Source organism: Octopus sinensis, linkage group LG3 (assembly GCF_006345805.1).
Source record: "Octopus sinensis linkage group LG3, ASM634580v1, whole genome shotgun sequence".
Classification (NCBI taxonomy): Eukaryota; Metazoa; Mollusca; class Cephalopoda; order Octopoda; family Octopodidae; genus Octopus; species Octopus sinensis.
Genome location: NC_042999.1, coordinates 4351694 through 4370409, shown reverse-complemented (window position 1 = coordinate 4370409; position 18716 = coordinate 4351694). Strand labels below are relative to the sequence as shown.

Here is an 18716-nt window from a genome sequence, read left to right as displayed (position 1 = left end):
GTGTGTATGTGTCTGTGTGTGTGTATGTATATATCATCATCATCACCATTTAACATCTGCTTTCCATGCTGGCATTGATTGGACAGTTTGACTGAGGACTGGCAAGTTGGGAGGCTGCACCAGGCTCCAATCTCATCTGGCAAGATTTCTACAGCTTGATGCCCTTCCTAATGCCAGCCACTCCACGAGTGTAGTGAGTGCTTTTTATGTGCCACCAGCATGGGAGACAGTCAGGTAGCACTGGCATCAACCACGCTTGAATATATATATATATATATGTATGTATGTATGTGTGTGTGTATATATATATATATATATATATATATATATATAGGGAGAATTCACGAAAAAAACACAAGACGAAGACAGGTGGTGTAGAAAACAAACAGATGTATTAGTATAACGCTCGGGAATTGAAAAAGTCTTTTACGTTTCGAGCCTACGCTCTTCCACACACACACACAAACATATGTATATATATATATATATATATATATATATATATGTGTGTGTGTGTGTGTGTGTGTGGTCAAATTTTATTTAATTTGCTTTGTGGGAAGGACTGTTTCAATGAAGTCATGTATTGTCCTTACTTTTGAAACACAGAGTAGATGAAATAGGGACGACTGATGAGGGGGAATATTTTTTATGTTGCCTGTCTCATTTCTCTGCTTTTTTTTCATTGTTCGAATAATAGTTCGTTTTCTATGTTTTTGTTATTTTGTTTGCGTTTCTCATTGTGTTCAACGTTTTTGGGATGTCCTATACCCATATATGCATGTATATATACATATATATGTAGGTATGTACATATACGTATGTATGTATATATGCATATATTTATATATTATTTATATATATATATATATATATATTTCGAGCAAGGTTGTTGCCAGTGCCGTCGGACTGGCTCCTGTGTAGGTGGCATGTAAAAAACACCATTTGACCATGGCTGTTGCCAGTACCGTCTGACTGGCCCTCGTGCCAGTGGCACATAAAAGCACCCACTACACTCTCAGAATGGTTGGCATTAGGAAGGGCATCCAGCTGTAGAAACTCTGCCAGATCAGATTGGAGCCTGGCGCAGCCATCTGGTTTGCCAGCCCTCAGTCAAATCGTCCAACCCATGCCAGCATGGAAAGCAGATGTTAAACGATGATGATGATATATATATATATATATATATATATGTATGTATGCAATTTTCTGGACTAATAGGTATATGTCAATTAGTAAGTTGAGTAAAGCACATTCACAGTTTGGGCTACCTGGTGCCATCCACAGTTGGGATATATTTCCACTGGATCTCTGTCAGGAATTTCACAGTGTTAGTTGTGATAATAATTGATGAAGGAAACAACCTAAGTGTAATTTTTTTTCTGTTAAAAGTATTCTTTTCAACTGTCTACAAACAAAGCCAGGCTGAAATTTTATATATAAAAGAGAGGTTGTGTGCTGTCTGTCTCCTATGATTTAGATTCCTAACTACTCCCACATTTTGCGATGCAGTTTAACCAAAACCGGGTATCTTATAGTCGTGATTCATATCGAGCCCTTCTGGGTATTAGCATGCGTCTACGATGAGTCTACGATTTAAAAAAAATTTACCATCAATTTTTCCCATTTTTAATGCATTTTTTTCGCTATTATATAAGGTAAGTAACTCTCTAAAAATGTCTACGATGAGTCAACGATTTAAAAAAAAATTTACCATAATTTTTTTTCCATTTTTAATGCATTTTTTTGCTATCTTTTGGCTATAACTCTCTAAAAATGCTTATATAGTTATTTCCCTTACAAACCCGAGCAACGCCGGGCGATACTGCTAGTAATTGATAAATTCTATAGAAGACACACGCTTCAAAGTGCTGCACAGTGGGATGCACCTGAAAACAAATGGTTGCAAAGTGAACTTCTTTACCACACAGTCATGTTTGCACCTCATGCTCGTGCATGTACACACATGTGCACAAAACTTGTGGAGAGTCAGTTCATAAATTATTTAGTTATGTCACTTTACATGTGTTTCAGTGAGGATAATGGTTGAACAATGCAATCCAAGCCAAATAAGTTTTTTCAGTTTTCATGTGTAAGATGACAGTTAAATAATTCATGAAATGACCTTTCAAGTTTGTTTTTTCTACAGAGTCAGGCAAAATGATCTGACACATTTGTAGGTTAAATAAAAGGCATTGTTTTTCGTTTCTTTTTCAGTTGCTGCCATGAATTGGACTGGTGAGCATCACGCTTTCATTGTGGAAACGTTTATCAAAACAAACGATTCTGTAACTGCAACACAAAGAGTGTTCCGTTTGCACTTCAATCTTGGTAGACATGATCCCGTACCAGCTCGAAACACGATCTTGTTATGGGTTACCAACTTCAGAGCTACTGGATCTGCATTGAAACGAAAATCAACCGGCCGACCAACTTAAAGATGCAATTCGTCAAGAAATTACTGCCATTCCACATGAAATGACCCGCCGAGTTATTGACAACTTTCGTGAACGCCTTCGACAGTGTGTGGACAATAATGGATCCCATTTGACTGATTTAATTTTTAAAACATAATGAAACAAAATGGCATTATATGTACTTTTCAAAAATAAAAACACTTTTTTGTTTCTTTACTTCATTTGCCTTTTATTTAACCTACAAATGTGTCAGATCATTTTGCCTGACCCTGTGATCTTTCTAACTATGGAGACCAATGAAAAGAAACTTGTACTATAGTAAATGAGTTCCCTTGGCAGTTTTCTTTTCTAATATACAAGGATGAACATGGAGTTTTAAATATTGCTTAATTTAAATCAATTAAAAATAATAAATTTAAAAAAAAATTTATTTGTATTTATTTTATTTATATTACAATTATTTTAGTGCTTAAATATTTATTCCTTTAAGAAAAATAATTATTTTGAAATAGAATATCATCCTTAGTAAATAATATATCACATTAAATTAGAGATTGCATTATATTATAAAGGAAAATAGTAATATATTTTTCTTTAGAATTCTCTTTAACTCAATCTGTGTGTGTGTTTATGACAAGTACGCTTTCAGTTTCCGTTTGCCAGATTCACTCACAAAGCTTTATTTAGTCTTGGGCTACTGCAGAAGACACTTGCCACAAGTACTGGATAGTGGGGTTGAACTCAAAGAAGTGGTTGTGAAGTGAACTTCTTAACCACACAGCCATGCCCCTTCCCCATCAACATCAACATACATACTATTATGCATAATCTTAGACATAATGGAAGCACTCCGTCGGTTACGACGACGAGGGTTCCGGTTGATCCGAATCAACGGAACAGCCTGCTCGTGAAATTAACGTGTAAGTGGCTGAGCACTCCACAGACACGTGTACTCTTAACGTAGTTCTCGGGGATATTCAGTGTGACACAGAGAGTGACAAGGCCGGCCCTTTGAAATACAGGTACAACAGAAACAGGAAGAAAGAGTGAGAGAAAGTTGTGGTGAAAGAGTACAGCAGGGATCACCACCATCCCCTGCCGGAGCCTCGTGGAGCTTTTAGGTGTTTTCGCTCAATAAACACTCACAACGCCCGGTCTGGGAATCGAAACCGCGATCCTATGACCGCGAGTCCGCTGCCCTAACCACTGGGCCATTGCGCCTCCTAATCTTAGACATACTTGTATATACAAACGATGATATAAATGAAAATTATTATCTAAATGACATACCTTTATTTGCACCTGCCATCCATCTTAACTGCCGATTGTCAGCGACTTCTCTTCCTATGAGATAAGGAAATATTCTCACCTTGATAGAAGAAAAAAAAAAACGTAAGTGAGAAAAGCTTTTTGTACTTAACTGGTAAAAGAGAAAAGAAACCTGTAAAAATGTGCAACAGAGTTCATGCTTTATTAGATTTTGTCTTATATAAAATGAATATGACTTGCTTTGATAATTTTCATCATATGTTTTTGGAGTCAAGTTGTATTAACAGAATGAACCTGAAGTAGTAGTCTACAAAGTACACAAATGATTATCAAAGACAGATGATGAAATAAAGAAAAGTGGTGTGAAAGATGATAACACTGAGATAAAATAGAAGTGCTACCAATAAATGATTCAGCGTTTACAACCAGACATTAGGTAATAAAGAAACTGTGGTAGATGCTAGAAATGTTCATAGCTTGAAGTTTGGATTTATGTATGTAACATTAAAATGGATATTTTGAGAGTGAATAAATGGATTTTCTTAAAGTGAATAAATTGGTTTTATCACTTCTCAATTATTATTATTATTTTTGTGTGATTCTGTTAACAACTATTGTTGCTTTATGGCAAACCTTCAATATTTCTCTTTACAAGTTTAACATGTGAAACAAAAAGCTTAACAAATAAAGTCCGCATGCTGTTATTAATTAATTTTTTATAAAATCACTGAGATTTAAAAAAAAAATTCTCCTGGAGTTCAACAAACTGGATGAAACTGAATGAAATATAAAGTTGAAGAAGATTTATATATTTGCTGGAGCTGAGCTAGCATGGAGATTGCTAATCACACATTTGAGCTTAATCAATTATCAATAGATCCAACTGAACTGCTATATCCTACAGTCTGGGCTAAGAACATGTTTAAATTTTCATAGAATTTTTTATTGTGGAGTAGTTTGGTCTTGTTTTACCCAGTTGGCTGTGAAGCTGTTTTAATTTGTCTGAATATTTTGGTGAAAGTCAGAAAGTCAGGAAGAACCTAATTAGTATTTGGTACAAAAGCCTCTTCAAGATACTTTTTTTTATAAGATTGAAAACCAGGATTGAATTTATATATATAGAGAGGAAACTGCTGTTGATATTATGTGATTTGATTAGTGGGGAGTGATGATAGTTGTAAGAAAGTGGAAAGAACATTGTGTTAATAATGTAATGCATGTTTGAAGCCACAATTTGTAACACCTTACTGGCACTTGTGCCCATGCTAGTAGGGTGCCAAGAGCACCATCTGAGTGTGATCGTTGCCAGAGTGGCCGGTGGCACGTAAATGGCACTATTCGAGCGTGATCGTTACCAGTGTTGCCTTACTGGCACCTGTGCCGGTGGCATGTGTAAAAAGATTCGAGCGAGATCGTTGCCAGTACTGCCTGACTGGCCCCGTGCCGGTGGCACGTAAAAGCACCCACTACACTCTCAGAGTGGTTGGCATTAGGAAGGCATCCAGCTGTAGAAACTCTGCCAGATCAAGACTGAAGCTTGATGCAGCCATCTGGTTCACCAGCCTTCAGTCAAATCATCCAACCCATGCTAGCATGGAAAGCGGATGTTAAACAATGATGATGATGATGATGATGATGATGATGATGATGATGACTGAAATAGGATTTATTTGATTTAGAATAGCAACCTACAATCATATATTGCATCTCTTATATCTCTGCAGCTTCTTTCAGCTTAATATATCAAAACAATGTCTGTATTGTGGTTGTTATCCAAAGATAAGACTTGGTCAAGCAGATCTTTGATGAAAAGCATTCCAGCAAGTTCATTCCATTGCTTTTTCAGGTACACTGTATCTAGGACCTGTATGATTCAGTGGTAGTAGAATGTAATTTGAGTGAGATTTGTTTGCTATTTCTAGCAAGTTAAGAAATCATATAGAAGCTCACTTATTGGCTTTCTGTATGTATTGTGTATATGCAAGAAGGTGCAACATCAGAATGGTCAGAGTTTCTGAAATAAATGGTTAATAGTATTATGCTTTGCCTTTTTAACTTCAAATCCTGCTGTAGTTTATTTTGTATTCCACCCCTTTAGATTAAATACAATATTTACTAGTAATAAACAGAGCTGCTTTAATTGCCAATACAGTTCCACTCTGTATGATTAAAGGCCTTGTACCTAATTAAACGAAATAAATATTTTGAGTTTGTATATTAGAACAAATGTTGGTGCAGCCATCTGGTTCACCAGTCCTCAGTCAAATCATCCAACCATGCTAGCATGGAAAGCGGATGTTAAACAATGATGATGATGATGATGATGATGATGATGATGACTGAAATAGGATTTATTTGATTTAGAATAGCAACCTACAATCATATATTGCATCTCTTATATCTCTGCAGCTTCTTTCAGCTTAATATATCAAAACAATGTCTGTATTGTGGTTGTTATCCAAAGATAAGACTTGGTCAAGCAGATCTTTGATGAAAAGCATTCCAGCAAGTTCATTCCATTGCTTTTTCAGGTACACTGTATCTAGGACCTGTATGATTCAGTGGTAGAATGTAATTTGAGTGAGATTTGTTTGCTATTTCTAGCAAGTTAAGAAATCATATAGAAGCTCACTTATTGGCTTTCTGTATGTATTTGTGTATATGCAAGAAGGTGCAACATCAGAATGGTCAGAGTTTCTGAAATAAATGGTTAATAGTATTATGCTTTGCCTTTTTAACTTCAAATCCTGCTGTAGTTTATTTTGTATTCCACCCCTTTAGATTAAATACAATATTTACTAGTAATAAACAGAGCTGCTTTAATTGCCAATACAGTTCCACTCTGTATGATTAAAGGCCTTGTACCTAATTAAACGAAATAAATATTTTGAGTTTGTATATTAGAACAAATGTTGGTGCAGCCATCTGGTTCACCAGTCCTCAGTCAAATTGTCCAACCCATGCTAGCATGGAAAGCGGACGTTAAACGATGATGATGATGATGATGATGTGCATGTATGTGTGAATAAAAAGGTTTTGATATTGCATCAAGCCTTTGGGGTTAGGATCATAAACTCAATTTCCAATATAAAAGCTTTTGTTTACCTTGTTGCTTCTAAATCTGAACTAGGTACTTAATTATTCAGTGTATGCAGAGAACACCTCTTAATAAGATGCACCAATGTTTTCAAGGGATTGGTTTAGGAGGAAAGAAGTATACCTTTTCAATTTCATTTATTGCAGTAAATGAACCAGTATACAAAATATAGTGGAATTTGAGGATAGATTTTTCAATTAAATAAATGTGTCTTTTACACCAGGAAATACAGTAGTCAGGTTTTATAATGACGTAGATGGTGCCATAGAAACCAGTCATCTAAGCAGCTGGTCTAACAACATGGTTCATTTCAAGTTACATCAAGCAATAAATATGAAAATATTCTATTTTTCCTATAGAATCTCATTTCACAAGTATATATATATATATATATATATATATATATACATACACATACATACACACACACACACACACACATCCACACACACACGCACGCAAACACATACACACAAACATGTGTTTATGAATATACGGAGACACAAGTCTTTGTTATGATAGGTCCAAAGATTGACGCATTCTGTCTGTAAATTTTGAGAAGGATTCAATGTATGCCGCTAATTAGTAATGAATATATAATGTGTGTTTCCATGACCTCGAGTTAATTGAGTTGCAAAACAAAGTCAAGATCATAAAGTATGTGCATTTTTTTGCCTTGTTTCTTTCAATTTCTTTTGAACTATTGAAAATAACGATGCTAGGCAGGTCTTTACTAGAGTCAGAAGAGTTTCCTAGGTTAAGAATGGGATATATTGTAACAAGGAGACAGATGCCAGAAGTAAAAGGAAATTAAGAGTTTTGTAAGTGTAAGGGAGGTATATATATATATATATATATATATATATATATATATATATATATATATATATACTAACAATATAGGATGAAGTTCCTTTCTCTACAGAAAAGGATTCCATCAAAAAGCGTGGCAGTATATTAAAAAAACCATTATGGTTGAAGTATAAACATTTTATAATTAAGGGCTAAAGAAGGTTATTCTAAAGCCAATACATTGATTTATCCACTTATAATCCACTTGTTACAGGAAAAATTGAACTGAAAGCGGGCAACTAACCCTTAGAAAATTTAAATTTCGTTAACGAAATTTAAATAACGAAATTTAAATTTTCTAAAGGTTAGTTGCCCGCTTTCAGTTCAATTTTCCTGTAACAAGTGGATTATAAGTGGATAAATAAGTGTATTGGCTTTAGAATAACCTTCTTTAGCCCTTAATTATTAGATGTTATATATATATATATATATATAAAAACTTACTTAGAAATGGATGCATGGCATTCAGTCATATAATAATATAAATAATATATATATACGCATATATGCATACATATATGTACTTACTTACATACATATGTGTATATATATATATGCATATATGGGTACAGGGCATCACAAAACGTAAACAACATGAAATACGAGGCAAACTTGGGTATGCAAATGAGAGAAACAAATGGAAAGCAAGAGAGGTAGCATAAAGAATGACCCTTCACCAGTTATCGTGTGTTTGTGTGTGTGTGTAGTAGCAATGATGAAACCAAAGCAAATAGTGGTATTTTGAAATCATTTAATATATACATTTCAGATTTGCATAATCTGTAATAGGGAATGCATCAATTACATAAACCTTCTTCAGGTGCATATATGCATGCATGCATGTATGTATAGAGCAAGCATGGCTGAGTGGTTAAGAAGTTTGCCTTGTAACTGTGAGGTCCCATTGCATGGTATTGTGGACAAGTGCCTTTACTGTAGCCTTGGGTGGACAAAACTCTGTAAAAGTTTGTTGGATGGATTGTACCTCTAATTCCAATGTCTAGCCTCTACTTGAGGATTATATTAACTGTACATATGGCTGTGGAATATTCGACCATTTTCTACACTGATTCAATGAGCAGGTGGTCCATCTGGTTGACTGAAAATGTGGCATCACATAAGTTAAAATCGGTTGAATCGCTAGCTTATGCATGCATTTTTTTTCTCTCCTTGTTTCTCTCCGTGTTGCTTTTCTGTGTATCTTTCTGTTGAAGAGCGTGGGCTCGAAACGTAAAAGACTTGTTTTATTTATATTCCTGAGCGCCATACTAATACAATTGTTTGTTTGTACTCCACCTGCCTTCGTCTTTTGTTTATTTTCATAAAGCTTCCCGTTATATATATATATATATATATATATATATATATATATATATATACATACATGTTGAGGCAAGTGAAATCAAAATCAAATTCGATGACTGGCATCCGTGCTAGTGGAGCGCTAAGAGCACCATCCAAATCTGATCGTTGCCAGAGCAGCTGACTGGCTTCTGTGCTGGTAGCATGTAAAAAGCACTATTCGACTGTGATCGCTACCAGCGTCGCCTTACTGGCACTTGTGCTGGTGGCACGTGAAGAAATATTCAAGCAAGGTTATTGCCAGTGCTGCTGGACTGGCTCCTGTGCAGGTGGCATGTAAAAAACACCATTTGAGCGTGGCCATTGCCAGTACTGCCTGACTGGACCTCGTGCCAGTGTCACATAAAAACACCCACTACACTCTCAGAGTGGTTGGTCTTAGGAAGGGCATCCAGCTGTAGAAACTCTGCCAGATCAGATTGGATGCCTGGTGCAGCCATCTGGTTCGCCAGTTCTCAGTCAAATCGTTCAACCCATGCCTGCTTGGAAAACAGACGTTAAATGATGATGATAATGATAATATATTGTGTTCATCATCATCATCATTATTTAAAGTCCATTTTTCATGCTGGCATGGGTTGGACGGTTTGATTGGAGCTGGCAAGCCAGAGAGCTGCATCAGGCTTCAGTTGTCTGTTTTGATATGATTCCTACGGCCTGATGCTTTTCCTAATGCCAACCACTTGTGCATACAGACACAAAACATGAAGTAAATTCCTTAGTGTTAATTTATAACTAAACTTAATTACAATGTATTTATTATTCTTGAGTTATCTGGCTCAGTTGCTTCCCTCTTCAAATATTAAACTGGGTGTCATTGGCTGAGTTCATGAGAGCATTTTTCTGCCAATCAAAGGGTCAATGGTTCATATTCTTATACCAATAAGGTGTTATTTCACTTAGTTATTCTCGACTCAGTCTATCTAATAATCATAGGTGCAGATTCACAGGTGTGCATACCATCGATTCTCTGTAAAGAACATATAATGAATGGGCTTCTTGACAGTGCCTACCACTGGATTTTTACCTCTCCTACACACACACACACAGAGTGTTGGAATATGAAATCACTCTACTGAACCATTTCTAGAAAATGATTCTGAAATTAGTGGAATCTCCAGGAGTTTGATCTTGCTACAAAACTGTTATGATATAATGAATTTATGAGGAGAGACTATGAATTCTTAAACTTGGATTATTTGGTCTTATTTAAACAGGAAAATGATGAAGGATGTAAGAGAGAGGGAGAGAAAGAGAGAGAGAGAGAGAGAGAGAGAGAAAGAGAGAGAGTAAGAGGGAGAGAGAGAGAGTAATAGAAAGAATGTCTCAGAAATTTTGAAAACTTTACTGTGAAAAGAATCACTTCTCAAAATAATTACATACAATGCAACAAATAAACAATAAAAATAAAATGAAATAAATATATAAAAATAAAATAAAATAAAATAAATGTAAAGTATATTTTTTTTTATGAAAAAAATTATTTCTGTTCATGAGTTTTGAGTTCAAAGAAACAATTTAATTCACACTTTTGCATGTTTGTGATTAATCAAATAGTCGGGGGTTTTTTGTTTTATATTTTTTACAACTGTCTTTTGTAATTTTAGTTTAGAAAAGTGTAGAAGACATTCCAACTCTACTGAAATGACACCAAACAAGCAAAAGGGAGGGAAAAAATATACAAAAGCATGCAGGAGTTTCAATTTTCCTGATTTTAATTTGAAAAATCTTATCATTTCATGATCTGTTTCTTTTTTTCCTTTTTATTATTTTCCAATTAATTTCCTTCATTATATTCTTTATTGAATCCATGTTTGACAATAAACTCTAACAAAACTTTTGTCAACTTTCCCAGGTAAATGTAACAGTTTCCAGTGTATTTCATGCTGGCTTATTACACAAGTGTATTTAATAATTAGGAGCACGAATAGTGAAAGGCTTAGAGTTTGTATGAACAGAATGCTGGATTTGGTGCTTTGCTGTTATTACTTAGTTTATATAACACAGTTGTCCAGTGTTAGTACCAGTAATGCACTGGGATTTTACTTGATTGTTTATATATACCCCTGTCTAATACTGCTTTTGTTCTGATTAAAAGAACAAACCAATACTCCAAGCTACACGGCATCCTCACTATCACTAATGCCACATCCTGAACCTGAAATCACATGGTTGGGAAGCAAACGTCTTAGCCACATAGCTGAGCATGTGCTTATACGAGAAGCCCCGATCACATCATCATCGTTTAACGTCCACCTTCCATGCTAGCATGGGTGGGACGGTTTCACAAGAGCTGGCCAGGCAGATGCCTGCATCAGGCTTCTGTGACTGTTTTGGCAGGATTTTTACAGCTGGATGCCCTCCCTAACACCAACCACTCAGCAGAGTGGACTTAGTGCTTCTTACATGGCACATGCACAGGCAAGGTCAGCAGTGCTTTTTATGTGGTAAGCCATGACTAACGTGCAGTATGCAAACTGATGATGTTAGGGCTAACAGAAGAAATAATGTAGGAATATTGTTGCCATTTACTCCTAGATAGCCCTGACCTGGTCAACAAAGGATCAAAAGTATTTCATCTATGATATTATTTTTATCCCAGATTTGTATTTAGAAACACAAAATCTTTCCATTCCTAAGACAGTGGAATGTGGATATGAGAGATTTGAAACTGCTATCTCTAGCAGATGAAGCGATACCATCACTGGTTTGCTAAAGTGAGATGAATATTGATGAAGTTCTACAGTTACTGCAAGTAGGTCATATCAACATGGAAATATGGTAATCAAGTGATGAGGCAGTGGAGGATGATGACGATGACAATGACAACAATGATTATGATGACGACGACAGTGATGAGAATGATGATGATGATGATGGCAACAATGGCAATGATGATGATGAGAATGATGACGACGATGATAATAACGATGACGAAGATGATGATTGTTACTAATCTTTTCTTGACTATGATGATGTTATCATTAGATTTTCCAGTCTCAAGACATAAATACACTATTAGATTGTTACATCAATATTGTTGTATATTAAATTGGATGTCTTCTGCATTTTAAATGCTTGCTGTTCATAAGTTGGGAGTGTTGCATTCTCAGTTGAATCTGAACAAATGGATAACATCTTTTGAAGAAAGTTACAATTACTTAAGGTCAGGAAGACTGGTCTGTAGAATTTAAATCAATAGATTAGAGTTCAGGATATTTCAAAGAACAAAGCTTGACTTTTGAAGCAACAGAGTAGACATACAAGATAAAGGGTATTTGGTACAGTGTTTGAGAATATCAATTGAACAAGGTATCGAGCGACCATGGAATTTTATCTGTAGTTCATAAATAATGAAATGTCCACTGTAAATCCAAGCAAGAGTTTAATGTGAAGTGCATTATAGAACTACTTCAAAATTACATATTCATGTGTGTGTGTGTAGTCTTGTGAATGAATTTGGCAGATGGAAACTGAAAAAATTTGTTATATGTCTATGTGCATTTTTTGTCTTGATATTGTGTGTAAGTTGTTAATGTGTGTCACCATTATACAGGTAATGTTCTTCATTTCCAATCTTCTGTTAAAAGAAAATATTGCCTAGCTTTGAAATAGGTAAAAGTTTGAGTCAGGAAGGGTCTCTGCCTATAGAAAGTCTGCCTCAGTTGACATTGTCTCTCCCATTAATACATTGGGAAATGGATGTTAAAATGAAGATGTCGATGATATACATATATATTTACGTATATATGTATGTGAAAAAATATACATACATATATCTGTATATCTATCTATCTATCTATCTATCTCTAAATATATTTATATATATATATAATATAATTCGAGACAAAACCACTATTTTAAAACCAAACAAGGAAAGACTTAATCAATACATAAAATTTGAATATAAATTAAATAAACCGCCACTACAATTAATTTATATTAAAATTTTATGTATTGATTAAGTCTTTCCTTGTTTGGTTTTAAAATAGTGGTTTTGTCTCGAATTATATTATATAATATTTTACTATAAAATTGGATTTAACCCTAAATCTGATTTTTCCCTGTAATTTTGGATTCATTCCCTAATATTTATTATTATATATATATATATATATATATATATATATATAGAGAGAGAGAGAGAGAGAGAGAGATAAATAAGTAACCATGTATTCATCTTTTTAGCAAGACACCTGCTCCTCTGCCTCTATTGTAGTTTCTTATTCCTCCAGTCTATACCCCACTCAGATGAGGGGTTTATCTTGCAGGTACTTGGTGACCTTCTAGTGCACCACGTAAAAAGTACTCAGTGCACCCTGTTAATTGGTTGACATTAGGAAGGACATCCAACTATAGAAACCATGCTGTGCAGACATAGAACATGGTGGAGCTCTCTGACTTACCTGTTCTTGTCAAACAAACAACCCAACCCAGCATGGGAAAAAGGATGATGATGATGATGATGATGATGTGTGTGTGTATTATTTTATCTCTCCTTCCTTTACAAGATGTGTGTAGCCATGCAGATCCTCTACAAGAACTTGTACTCCCACCCTTCTCATAGTTCAATACCTTTGTCCACTAACATGAAACTGACACCCAATCATCCAGGATTTGTAGTTCTGTGAGCTGCAAAGCAACCTCAATAAAGCAGGTGGCATGAAAAAGCATCCAGTACATGCTGTAAAGTGGTTGGTATTAGGGAAGACATTCAGCTGTAGAAACTATGCCAAAACAGATATTGGAGCACAATAGTCTTTAGATACATTGAATCCTGTCAAACCATCCAACCTATGCCAGCATGGAACACAAATGTTGAATGATGATGATGATGATGATTATATATATCATCATCGTTTAACGTCAGTTTTCCATGCTAGCATGCGTTGGATGGTTTGACCGGGGTCTGGGAAGCCAGGAGGCTGCACCAGGCACCAGTCTGATCTGGCAGTGTTTCTACAGCTGGATACCCTTCCTAACACCAACCACTCCGTGAGTGTAGTGGGTGCTTTTTACATGCCACCGGCATGGACGCCAGTCAAGGCAGCACTGGCATCGGCCATGTTCGGATGGTGCTTTTTATGTGCCACTGGCACAGGTATCACAACTACAATTTCCATTTGATTTTTATTTTGATGTTGATATACTTGACTCAACAGGTCTCCTCAAGCACAGCAGGTTGCCCTACAATCCAAGGTAAGCACAGCAGGCCATCCTGCGAGCCATGAACTCACTTCATTTGTTGAGTCTTTGCAGTCACAGCATATCTCCAAAGGTCTCAGTTTTTTGCCATTGCCTCTGTGAGACCCAACGTTCAAAGGTCATCCCATGTCTTCCTGGGTCTACCTATATACACATACATCTGTCTATCTGTCTGTCTCTCTCTTTCCTATATATATCTACTATTTATTTGTGAAAAGGGCAGATGTTGTCTCACAAGCAGTTGTGCAGGCAAAAGTGTTAGTAAATGCGGTTGGATTGACCTGAAAATTTGCACACCTATGTTAGAAGTGCTGGGGAGTTTGCATGGCAACTTTGAGTTTGCCCTATTGAAAGGCGTGGCCTCTAGGCAAAATTCCACATCTTTTTGACTCTTGGGCTAGTTTTATATTACACTGTTGGATTTGTTTCTTATAATACATGGTATATTTTGCATCGCAAAGATATTGTATATATTTCAACATATTTCTCAAGAAAACCTTCGACTGTTATATGCATATATTATTTTCATGTTTAAGATTCTACTTTTATTTCATTTCATTTTATTGTATTTTATAAACCCGTTTAATTGCTAGATATGTTTTTATGTGGATGTCTGTATTGTTGGCATGCATATGTATTCATATGTGTGCGTCTATGTATATGTGTAAGTAAGCGTGTATGTTTATACTTGTGCACATACATACAAGGATGTATATGTATGCATGTATACTCTTATATTTGTGTAATGTGTATTTACGTGCATATTTCCATGTATTTATATATGTGATCTTATATGTATAATTAAGCTAATATACACTTTTGTATACACATATATTCGTAATTTTATTTCATGTACGTTTGTTACACATATTCTCCAAACGCGGCCGATGCCAGTGCTGCCTCGACTGGCTCCAGTGCCGGTGGCACATAAAAAAGTACCATCCGAACGTGGCCGTTGCCAGCGCTGCCTTGGCTGGCTTCCGTGCCAGTGGCACGTTAAAAGCTCCAACTGATCATGGCCGATGCCAGACACCCCCTGGCACCTGTGCAGGTGGCACGTAAAAAGCACCCACTACACTCGCGGAGTAGTTGGTGTTAGGAAGGGTATCCAGCTGTAGAAACTCTGCCAGATCAGACTGGAGCCTGGTGCAGCCCTGGCTTCCCAGACCCCGGTCGAACTGTCCAACCCGTGCTAGCGCGGAAAACGGACGTTAAACAATGATGATGATGATGATGATTCAGCCACCTTCTTTCTTTCTTTTTTCTTTCCTTATGGGAAGTATTCTTTCTCTCCCTATTCGTTACTTGTATAATGTCTTAACAATGCATTCCTATTCTCTCCCCACTTACTTTCCTCTTCCCCTCACTAACTGTTACAGTTAAAATCCTTCCTTTCTTTCTTCTCCCCCCTCCTTACGTTTTAAAATTTACTTCTCCTCTAACTCATCTGTTATAACTTCTATATGTACACACCAAGTGATTTTCACATGAGAGCATGGTTGCGTACATATATGTACATGTGTATATGTGCATTTATGTCTTACATATATATGTCTGTATATGTATGTAGTCTGTGTGCATCCATCTGTGTATTTTGATGTATACATGTATATTATAAGATGGTCTAGTATGCGTATATACTGTTGTAAAATATTTATGTAATGCAGCGTGAAGATTTTAATTTTAATTTTAATGTATCAATTGAATTATATTTCGCTTATTATTATTATTATTTACAATATGTATTTTGAATCTCCTCTTCGATTAAAGGTTTTCCTTGATTTTTATAAAAGGATGAATTTATATTGAATTCATTTATTTTATATATTTTTGTTTATGTTCCTTCATTGCATGTTTCAGACCGTTAATTGAAAGGACCAATGAAACAAATCCATTTCTAAAAGTGTATCCTTTAACTAGTTTTGATTATTTCGTTATTTCTATTTCTGTTCTATTTTAACACCATTATCCAATGAACGGGAACGTGAAACTCTGAGTAACAGCTTTTGTTATATTTCTGCTGCTTCTAAATAAAGTATATATATACATATGCATCATCATCATCATCATCATCGTTTAGCGTCCGTTTTCCATGCTAGCATGGGTTATATATGCATATATATATATATATACACACACACACACACACACATATATATATATATACACATATATGCACACATATGTATGACGCCGTGGTGATCTCATTCTTGCTCACAACATCATAAGCGGAAAGTGTAACCTCTCGAAAGAGCTGTTCTTCAATCCTGCTCCAGAGCGTCGGCTGCGGGGTCACTCCGAAAAGCTCTATCTGCGACGATTTCATCTCAATCAAAGGAGAGGGGCTTTCTCCGTCTGGGTTGCGGATCCGTGGAATAAGCTGCCGGAGAAGATAGTGAAGATGCCGACGACTGCTCGGTTCAAAGTCCCCCTTGACCACAAATGGCCTGAACTCTTTGAATGAACACCACCCTGTACATAACTCCATGTCCCCCTACATGGCCTTGCTTTTTGCTTTTTGAGCCAAAAAATTAACTAACTAACTAACTAACATATACATATATATATACACACACATACACACATATATCATTATCATCATCATCATCGTTTAATGTCCGTTCTCCATGCTAGCATGGGTTGGACGGTTCGACCGGGTTCTGGGAAGCCAGAAGGCTGCACCAGGCTCCAGTCTTATCTGGCAATGTTTCTACAGCTGGATGCCCTTCCTAACGCCAACCACTCCATGAGTGTAGTGGGTGCTTTTACGTGCCACCTGCACAGGTGCCAGGCGGGGCTGGCAACGGCCACGGTCGGATTGGTGTATTTTATATGCCACCGGCACGGAAGCCAGTTGAGGCGGCGCTGGCATCGGTCACGAGTTGGATAGTGCTTTTTACGTACCACCAGACCAGGGATCCTGGCTGATTCAATTCGATTTCGCTTTCGCTTTCGCTTGCCCCAACATGTCTTCGCAAGCAAAGGGGGGTTGGCATATATATATACATATATATATACATATATATATATACATATACATACATATACATATATATATAAATACATATACACACACACACACACACACACACATATATATATATATATATATATATATATATATACATATACACACACACATATATATTAATAGTACGACAATAAAAGAATGAATGAGACCTCAATATTATGTATGTATGTATGTATGTATATATATATATACACAATATATATATATATATATATATATAGCCATTTCTTCGACCAGTCAATATCAGGTGGAGAAAAGATTGGGCCAATGAAATGATGTAGTGGCATTTTGGGACACTGTCATATTCTCTGATGAGTCCAGATTTTCTGTTAGTGGTCAAGTGTGGGTCTGGAGACACTGTGAAAAGATTGCAACCAACAATGAAACACAGTGGGTATTCTATGATGATCTGGGGAACAATTTAGAGCAATGATCAATCAGGCGTGTGAGGGAAACATAAACTCAGATGAATATGTGTCCATATTACAGAAAGGACTCCTACCAATCTTCTCCAGAGGTGAAATGATTAAAGAAAACTCTTTATTTATGGGGCTCCTTCTCACACAGTTAAAGAGACCCAAGACTGGTTGGAAGAGAATGAGATCAAAAAGCTTCCATGGCCAAGCCGGTCACCAAAATATGAACCCTATTGAACACCTCTGGGACACAATGGACAGGACACTTCATAAAAAGAACAAGAAAGCATCCTCAAAGCCAGATCTCTTGAGATTACTGCATGAAACTTGGCAAGAAACTCCTGAAGAGAATATTCGTCATCTGATCAGTAGCATGCCTAATAGGGTCCCTGCATTGGAAAATGCAAAGGCATGTCTACTAAATATTAGATATTCACATTATAATAATTAACAAATAATTTGAATGTATAATTTCAGATTTAAATAAATTTTAACAATTGTAAGGGTGTCTGTCTACTTCTGTCATGTCTGTATATATGTATATATATTATCAATAGATTTTGTAATGATGTCCACTGATGATAGTGAAGACAGTATGTATTGTATCAAGTGATGATGTACAGTATTGTGAACAAATTTAGCTGAAATGTGAGATAGAATAGATAGCCAAATTTATAGTTAGACAGGAATAAAGGATATGAATAAATGCAGATAGAGGAAGAGACATGGGCGTAGATAGATAGACAGATAGAGGATAAAACAAATGTAAAAAGATAGTTATAGAGAAATATAGTTAGATATTAACAAAAAAGAAGCTAGATAGATGAAGATAGCTATGAATAGATATGTACGTATAGAGAGAGAGAGAGAGAGAGAGAGAGAGAGAGAAAGAAAGAAAGAGAGAGAGAGAAAGAGGAGAGAGAGGTGGAGAACAAAAGAAATATGGAAACTGAATGTTGTATACGATTTTAGTGCCTATCGGTCACTAAATCATACTAAGCCCTTTTAAATTGAACACTTATGCAGTATAATACTGCAGAATACTGACCAAGCAATTTAGTAGTTGTAGC

The 18716-nt window shown here is 36.0% G+C and overlaps 1 protein-coding gene across 2 annotated transcripts in view; it reads right to left on the bottom strand.

Moving 5' to 3' along the window:
* LOC115209156 (voltage-dependent calcium channel subunit alpha-2/delta-3-like) overlaps nt 1-18716 on the bottom strand; it is a 720530-nt gene that overhangs the window by 136154 nt on the left and 565660 nt on the right. For both annotated transcript variants that reach the window (XM_036500824.1, XM_036500825.1), the window contains exon 11: nt 3705-3783. In XM_036500824.1, coding sequence (XP_036356717.1) covers nt 3705-3783 — 79 coding nt within the window. The remainder of the gene's footprint in view (nt 1-3704; nt 3784-18716) is intronic.